Source organism: Halichoeres trimaculatus, unplaced genomic scaffold (genome assembly GCF_033239565.1).
Source record: "Halichoeres trimaculatus isolate MK-OKI-2021-1 unplaced genomic scaffold, fHalTri1.1 fHalTri1_scaffold_4, whole genome shotgun sequence".
Lineage (NCBI taxonomy): Eukaryota > Metazoa > Chordata > Actinopteri > Labriformes > Labridae > Halichoeres > Halichoeres trimaculatus.
The window spans coordinates 37626504-37634834 of NW_027437182.1; the positions used below are offsets into that span (position 1 = coordinate 37626504).

Below are 8331 nucleotides of genomic sequence, written 5' to 3' on the forward strand. Positions count from 1 at the left end.
TGTAGCAACCAATCAAATCAGCCGAGACAACCTCAGCCAATCGGCGAGTAGAATAGAGCCCCGCCTCCAAAGAACTATCCAATTAATCATTGCTCCTTACAGCTAATCGCTCCGTGTAGAAACATGGTTCAGCACAATTTGAAGTCACACAGTGCCACACAGTAAACCCTGCCCTCTAAAAAACCCAATTGATAAATATAGTTTTTTTTGTAGTATCTAAGAACAGTTATATTAAGGCTGTTGAGATTTGGTGCGAATATTTTTGAGTGTTATTATTAATTATTTTTTTCTTGATCCACACTCCATACCAGTAGGTGGCGCTTAACCGCCATGTGCCAAAAAACATTAAAGAAGAAGATGAACGTCGTTCCTGCACCATGAGGAGGTAGACGGAACCAGCCCTCCAGTGAGACCTGAATCCGTCAGACCCGGTGAGATCGGATATCTACTACCCCCGACGGTGAGACCTGAGCCCGTCAGCCCCAAAATGAGCCTGTTACCCCGCAGCGCGGAGGAGTTCAGCTCAGCGGAGTACTGGGAGAAGTTCTTCAAGAAGCGTGGGGACAAGGCGTTTGAATGGTACGGAGACTACAACACTCTGTGCGGGGTCCTGCACAGGTACATCAAGGTCCCGGACCAGGTGAGACTATTCGTGGACTCACAGGATCCGACTGACTCTGAGTGTCATCATTTAAATGAACACTGTCAGTCTATACAGACGGTTAGAAACAGCTGTAGCCACTGGCTGATGACGTGTCTGCCATCTGTTCGTGTGTCTGTTGATCGTCCTGTTCATGAAAACACTCACCTGTCTTGAGGAAACGGTGGTGACCATGTTTTAGAAGAGAAGGACTACATGATCTCTACATTAGCGTGAAAAGTTTAGCTTTAAAAGTGAAGAGCCGTCCTTCACATTTCTTTCATTGTTGTAGTTTGTTTTCATACAGCTCCTTACAGGCTCAGCTTCACTCTAAGGTTAGAGCCCATGTCCTCATGTCTGACTGTGAGATTTAAAGGCAGACAAAGACATCAGACAGAAGGCAGAGTAAATGTCATGTCACAATGTGGAGGAGTTTCTGAGGAGCGCTTGAAAGTGGTGGATGAACAGTGTGTTCTGTGATTCAGGTTCTGGTGGTTGGTTGTGGAAACTCTGAACTGAGTGAGCAGCTGTATGATGTTGGCTACAAAAACCTGACTAACATCGACATCAGTGAGACGGTGGTGACACACATGAACCAAAGGAACTCTGAGCGCCGTCCCGGCCTCACCTTCCAGCAGGTGGATGCTACACAGACTCCATATGAGGACGGCAGCTTCCAGGCAGCTCTGGATAAGGGTACGCTGGACGCCGTGGCTTCTGAAGGGGAGGGAGTGATAGCCAGGAATATGCTCACTGAGGTAAGACAGCAGCCCGGGTCTGCAGGAGACACAAGTTTTTCTCTCGTTGACATGTTCTTTCCTGTTCCTGCAGGTGGGCCGTGTGCTGAGTGTGGGCGGTCGGTATGTCTGTGTGACTCTGGCTCAGGAGAGCGTGATCCAGCTGGCTGTGGAGCTCTTTGTTGAGCTGGGCTGGGCAGTGAGGCTGCACTGTCTGCAGGAGGAGCGTGGGAAGGAGGAGGACTCTTTCGCTCTGCCTGTCTTTGTCCTGGTCTGCACCAAGTTCAGGCAGCCTATGCCCTCCCCCATCCTGGAGATGTGTTTAGGTGAAGATGGAGCTCCCACTCGTCTCTCACAGGTAGCAGAGCTGCTGGCGGCTGTGAGGGAGCACCAGGCCTACTCCGTTCTGAGGAGGAGGCTCCGAACAGGAACAGAGTCCAGCTCAAACCTGTCTCTCACACTCTGCCATGTCAAGACCGGCCTCCCCAGATACACCCTCACCGTTCAGGACTGTCCTCCTGGGGCCAGGGTGCCCAGATCAAACCATTTTGCTATTTTTATTGGTGAGCTCTCCTTCTGTCTCTGCTGTTTGTCCCTTCCTGTCAGAGTCCCTGTGGTCACTGAGCTCTCTCTGGTTACCTTCAGTGCCTCAGGGCAGCGAGACGGCCTGGCTCTACAGCTCTGCTGAGGGCAGGAAGCAGCTGGCAGCCAGCGCCAACTTCCGGCGCCTGGTGATTGTGGCCATGCACAGGAATCAGGAGTACACAGACATGCAGGCAGTCCAGTCAGAACTGTCCCCCATGGTGATGGACCTGGCCCCCCCGGGCATGCCAGCCAACCAGCAGGTCTGAAAACACAAGTGCTGGTTTAGGAGACCCCTTTAGAAGCCTGACCCTAACCCTGAAACATTTGGTGTATATCATGAGCGCTCTCTCATCCAGGTGCCGTTTCTGTCTGTTGGAGGTGACCTGGGTTGGCGAGAGGAGGTCAGCCGGGGGCTGAGTGAGCTGAGCGGAGAGTACTGCGTGGAAAATGTCAGAGGAGAAGATGGAGAACTCTACCGGAGACTAGTTTTCCTCTCCAACGCTGCCCTTGTCCAGTCAGAGGGCCGACTGGTTTCCTCAAATACAGGTCAGTCCTTGTCTTTGATCTCGACGCGCTTATGCTCAGCAAGTGAAAGAATAAACATCCAAGAAACATCAACAGGAAGGCCGTCATCCTGAATGTGTATATCCCCACAGCGTCCAGGCACAAGAAGAAAAACAAAAAGAAGGTGAAGCCATCAGCTGCTCCAAAGTCCTCCTCATCTCTGTCAGTGGACAGTGGCTTCCTCTGCTGCGCTCATCATGAGGTGATGGTGGCCGGACTCGCCATGCTTAGGGTAGGAGCGCAGCAGATTAAAGGTCAGTTCATACATTTCACGAAGGACAAACCCACAAACGTCCCCCTATATGACCATCATCTGTGCTGGTCTTCCCCAGACGCTCCTCTGTCCGTGCTGCTGGTCGGGCTGGGTGGAGGAGGCCTGCCTCAGTTCCTGCGGGACTTTGTGCCAAATGTTTTTGTGGAGGTGGTGGAGCTGGACCCTGCGGTGTTGGACGTGGCGAAGGAGTGGTTCGGGTTCAGGCCAGATGAGCGGTTGGTGGTCACTCTTGGGGATGGCCTTGAACACATTGCTGCCCTGCAGGAAGGCGGTGAGTGAAGTGGACAGGTAGGTGGGTACACCTGTGACTGTGTGAACAGCAGCAGGAAGTGAGTGTGGCTGCCTCCTCTCTCTGCAGGCACTCGCCAGTTTGATGTCATCATGTTCGACGTGGACAACAAAGACTGCTCTGTGGGGATGAGCTGCCCTCCTGCTGCCTTTGTGGAAACATCCATGCTGCAGAAAGTCCGCTCACTGCTGACCCCAAGAGGTACTCAGACTCTGTCCTTTTATCCTCTGGTCAATGATTCAGCTGTAGAAACACAAACACAAGTCCCCCAGATCAGCTCCATTAACCCAGGTGAACACATGTAACCACTGCTTTCTAATCCACTGTGGCCTGGAAGGCTTCAACGCTCCCACAGCAGTAACCTTCTGTTTCAGCGTCCAGAACACAGGAACTCTGCCTCTATAAGATCACTTCACTGCTGATGAATCAAACTGTGAACATCCAGAGGGATGTGTTCCACATGTGGGGTTAAACACTAACACAGTCCTCTAACCAGTGTTGCCACAGTTACTTTGAAAAAGTAATCTGATGACTAATTACTGATTACTCCTTTAAAAAGTAACTTAGTTACTTTACTGACTACTCGATTTTAAAATTAACTAAGTTAGATTACAAGTTACTTTGTTAGTTACTTTCAGCAGCTGCCGGCAACAATTTGTTTTAGAGTAACATGCAGACATTGGTAGTTGTAAAACGTGTACTTTACAATTAAAAACAGAAATATTCATTTTACACATTTTATATTTCAAAATACAACTAAGGAATGCTTTTACAGTGCCATTTTTGGTGCACTGTGCAATTTTTTATTCAAATTATTTATTTTTTTATTTTTTATTTTTTTGTCTAGTTTGTTTTTTTATCAGTTTCATTTTTCTTAAAGCTGTAGTCTATTGAACCTGGATTTGTAATACAACAAGCAAAAATAAATGTTGCTGGAGTGTGGGCTCACATAATCCTCAGTACCCTGCTCGGGGCACCCCAGTCTAAAAAGTCTGGGCACGCCCCTGCTTGCCACCGGGTACCCTTTTGTAGCCTACGTTATGTTGCTCTGCTCCTCAGTGGATGGATTTGTGCTAAACAGAGGGTTCAGCTCTTGGAATAGAGAGAGTTACAATGAAAGACGGGACTCACCTTTCCCCAGGTAAAAATCAAACAACTTCTCAAGCGTTAATGGCCGCAGTGCGCAAATCTCTCTCTGATTGATTCCTAAATGGTTTTTCTGCCAGTGCAGAGTGAACAACGAACCATAATATTATCGTCTTTAGCTGACACAAACTCAAAACAGTGACTGTGTTTCCAGCTAGAAATAGGAACATCTCTCCTCTCCCCCTCTGTTTACCTTTGTGTCGCTGGCTGCTATTACTTGTGAGTTGTCCTCATGCTGAAAACGTGATGAACACGCGACTCCCGTCAGTCCCGGAGACACAAGTAAAAAGCATTTAGATTTTTTTGCATGAAAAATGAAAAGAAAAGTAGCGGACAGTGAGTTGAATAAGTAACTTTAATCTGATTACTAGTTTGGTAATAGTAACGTGTTAGATTACTCGTTACTGAAAAAGGTGGTGAAATCAGAGTAACGCCTTACTTAGTAGCGCGTTACCGGCATCACTGCCTCTAACACACCCATATTCAGCCCATCACATGCTGAAAAGATCTCTGTTAGGGCTGCACCATGGTGCAGTGATTAGTGCTGCTGCCTCACAGGAAGAAGGTTCCTGGTTCGATTCCTTGTCCAGACAGGTGCAGTTCGGGGTGGAGTTTAATTGATCTCCATTTTAAAGCGTGTGTTCTCTGTGGCTTTCTCCCACTGGGCCTCATTCACTAACAAATGCGTAGAAATGTTTTTACTCTGCACACAAGTTTGGTGTTTATGCAAAATCACATTCTGATTTATTCGTGCTCACCAGCCAGATTTCTTCTCTCCACGGTGCGTATGTTTGTGAGTCAAAATCATTCTAAAGTGATGCGCGTGTGCCCATGTCCTGCAATCAGCATACTATCACACCCCAATTTATCCATATAAGGACATCTGTTCAGTGCCTCAGGAGGAGGCACCACAGACCTCAACATCTGCGTCGCCAGTGTCAGCCACACAGCTCACCCCCCGTCCCCTCACTGGGAGTCTCTACAAGGTGATCAGTAATCAGCTGGCTCTCCTGAGCCCTGTGAGGGAGATGGCAACAGGTATCCAAAACATAAACCCCACATTAAAACAGCTGCTGGATATTTATATGGACAAATTAATAAGTCTGGGCGAACAGTAAAGCTCTGTGTGTGTGTTGTCTGATCAAAAATTGTTTAAAATCATGAGGAGCAGCAATTATTTCATGTATTTACTCAGTTTACATTTTGAAACCAGCTTTCTAACTGACCTCCATTAGAGACGCTGCATTTACCATAAAAAACATTTAGTTAACATCAGTACTGTGATGATGAACATTGTGATATGTTGAATTTTAAAAGTAAATATTGAATTTTATTTCAATGATATATTTATGATTGGGATGGATATGCATTGGGATGGATATAATTTTATGGTTATTTAATACATTTTGTCAGTTCACTGTTTTTATTATTGAATTCTATCAAATACTTTTTTCTTTTACTGAAAGTAGTCTAAATATGTCATGCATTTAGTTAAAAGAGTATGTGTTAGTATTTTCACTGTAACAGAGAATTAATCATCATTATTTTTGTTATTTGATCACAGATCAAGAACGAATTCAAGTAAGAAACTATAGATGAATCACAGATTTGTGTGTCAAACGTTTGAACGCACCATTTAGGCACAAATTTGTGCATACCCACTGTTTGTGAATGGAGCCCACTGATGTCAGTGAGTGGACTATGGAGCGATGGATTTGATATTCCATCCAGTAGAGATCAACAACGTGGTCTCAGTCTGAGAGTGAACCAGGTCTATGTGAGCTCTTAATACATGGGGCAATTCACAACAGCTTCAACAGCCTCAACGCAGCAAACCCTCATTCAGAAGTTTGAGCCAAAAACTGAAAAAATGTTTTAATCCACTTACTATCTGGATGAATGAAATAATTTTGAGGCATGTTCACTCAAAAATTCCAGAGAAAGGTCTGATTACAAGATATTACCGTCCCTGTATGGAGTTTTTAAGTGATCTTGAAAAAGTCTCCCTTCTAGATATATGCCTGATCCTAGTCCATAATTTCAAATGACATTATCAGCACCAATATAGGTTATTTTTAAATGCTACTTCTTAGTTTCTTGATCAGGTGTGAAAGGACCAGATTGAGTGTATACAACACCACACCGGCTGACAAAGTTAGATTGTGAGCTGAGTTTTCTGTGTTTTCCTCTGCTGAAAACGATTTCTGTGGTTAGTTTTGTAGTGATGGTGGACACTGGAGCCTAACTGTCAGACAGAAAAAGGACCGAAGAGCAGAAGAAAGAGAAACAGGAGAGAGGTAGAGCATGAGCTAAAGGCTAAAACACAGGTTAAAAGCAAAACATGAGATGAAGGCTAAAACATGGGATAAAGGCTAAAAACACAGGCTTGAGTCTAAGACAAGGGCTGAAGGCTAAAATACATACAAAAGAGCTAAAACATGAGCCAAAGGCTAAAACACAGGCTAAAGTCTAAGACAGGGGATGAAGGCTAAAACTTGGGCTAAAGGCTAAAACACAAGCTTAATGCAAAAACATGAGCTGAAGGCTAAAACACAGGTTAATCGTGCTAATGTTGCCTCCAACCCACAGTCAGCAGTTATTCTGCAGTGGTCTGTTCAAACTTGAGAGTCTATCAATTAAATGAAGAGTGAGGTTACGTTAGCTCTGCTTGGTGAAAACTGACAAAGTTTGTTTGTTGTCCCGTTTCAAAGTATAGCTCTTCCCAACTGTTGATAAATACTTTACGTTGTGGCGTTGTATCTTGTAAAAAGTTGTCTTGAACAAAGAAAGGTGGAGTTAAAAAGAAGATCTGATCTTCATCCATTTCCTTAACAAACACACGCCAAGTTAAGAGTTACGATTTCATGACAGTGCGTGTGAGACTCCAGGCCAAGAGGTGGCGCTGCAGTCCGATTTAAATAGATCCTCCTCACAGTCCCTCTGAAGACCAAAATGACCCCAAATAGCTTGTAAAGAGTAAAAATCTGGAGTCAGGAAAAAGAAACTGTTAGGGTTCCTTAAAAGAATGTCTTTAAACAGAAAGAGGAAATGTACGTCGCCTACACTGCTGTCAGAGTTCAATCTGATTAAAGATTGCTTTCTTTGACCATAATGAGATGTGAATACTTTCTTGGATTTCCTTTATTGCCGTGCAGCTGTTAAATGTTTTAAATCTTCATCAGTTTCTGTGGAAAGTGGGATTTAGCGCAAAAAGCACTGGGTGATGTTGTTGTCATGGCATGCATTCACATGGTTTGTTCCACCCCCTCCTTTGTACCTGAACCAGGTGTGTTCATGCTGAACCTGGTGTGTCGGGACCCTGATCTGAGGAGGAGCGTGTTGGAGAGAGTGAGCGCCGTGTTTCCCACCATCCTCTCTAGGAAAATCCAAGATGAGGTCAACGAGGTCCTGCTATGCTCTCCTGGAAACAAAGAGACGTCGGACACTGCTGTCATCCTTCAGTCCCTAAAGCAGGCCGGTGAGAGTCTGCAGGCCATTCTGAGGTCTGGGGTTGGCAGGGAGCCTCACATAGACGTTACAGAGCTGCTGAAGGACCTGAGGGTGGAGTGAGTCCTGGTCCTGGGAGGGGGGGGTGAGTCATGTGTATGCTGGGAGTATGTGGTTTTATTAAAAAGTTTATTCTGCAAAGATTGTGTTTTATTGTAACCTGCTCATCAGCGTGTGTGTGTGTGTGTGTGTGTGTGTTTTTAATGTGAGCTTGCAAACCTTCAGTTTCTCTTTCAGTCTCTGCTCCCTCTCCCTCTGTCTGTCTGTGTGTGTCTGTCTCTCTCTCCCCATCTCACTGCCAAAGAATGCAGGAGTGTTATTTACAGTAGATGGGATGGATCTGGTTCTAGTTGCAGCTTGCAGTGTGTGTGTGTGTGTGTGTGTGTGTGTGTGTGTGTGTGTGTGTGTGTGTGTGTGTGTGTGTGTGTGTGTGTGTGTGTGTGTGTGTGTGTGTGTGTATGCCGTGCCCAGCCCTCTCCCCGTATGTGTGTGATGTGAAGTATCTGGGTCCTCCTCTCCTCTCTGACTTCACGCGTGAGGCGGTTTCAAAGCTAAACTTCACCACGCATGCGCAGAGCCGTGGGTTCCG

The 8331-nt window shown here is 45.9% G+C and overlaps 1 protein-coding gene across 2 annotated transcripts; it reads left to right on the forward strand.

Annotated features, from left to right (window-relative positions):
• Positions 1 to 125: 125 nt before the first annotated feature.
• On the forward strand, positions 126 to 7844 carry mettl13 (methyltransferase 13, eEF1A lysine and N-terminal methyltransferase). Of its 2 annotated transcripts, none has more exons than XR_012598149.1 (9): positions 126 to 640; positions 1126 to 1398; positions 1472 to 1940; positions 2023 to 2222; positions 2319 to 2508; positions 2619 to 2758; positions 2859 to 3071; positions 3159 to 3290; positions 7522 to 7660. XR_012598149.1 is itself a non-coding variant. In XM_074667448.1 (9 exons), exons 1-9 carry the CDS (start codon positions 488 to 490, stop codon positions 7803 to 7805), a joined length of 2076 nt encoding a protein of 691 aa, XP_074523549.1. In that variant the 5' UTR covers positions 126 to 487; the 3' UTR covers positions 7806 to 7844. The 2 variants fall into 2 exon arrangements, 1 of the variants encoding a protein (XP_074523549.1); XM_074667448.1 differs by having other exon boundaries at positions 2619 to 2780; positions 7522 to 7844.
• The last annotated feature ends 487 nt before the right edge of the window (positions 7845 to 8331 follow it).

Coding starts and splice junctions, on each gene's coding strand:
- mettl13 (XM_074667448.1), top strand. CDS start 488: ATGAGCCTGTTACCCCGCAGCGCGGAGGAGTTCAGCTCAGCGGAGTAC. Junction 1,941..2,022: donor CCATTTTGCTATTTTTATTG/GTGAGCTCTCCT, acceptor GGTTACCTTCAG/TGCCTCAGGGCAGCGAGACG. Junction 2,781..2,858: donor AGGAGCGCAGCAGATTAAAG/GTCAGTTCATAC, acceptor GGTCTTCCCCAG/ACGCTCCTCTGTCCGTGCTG.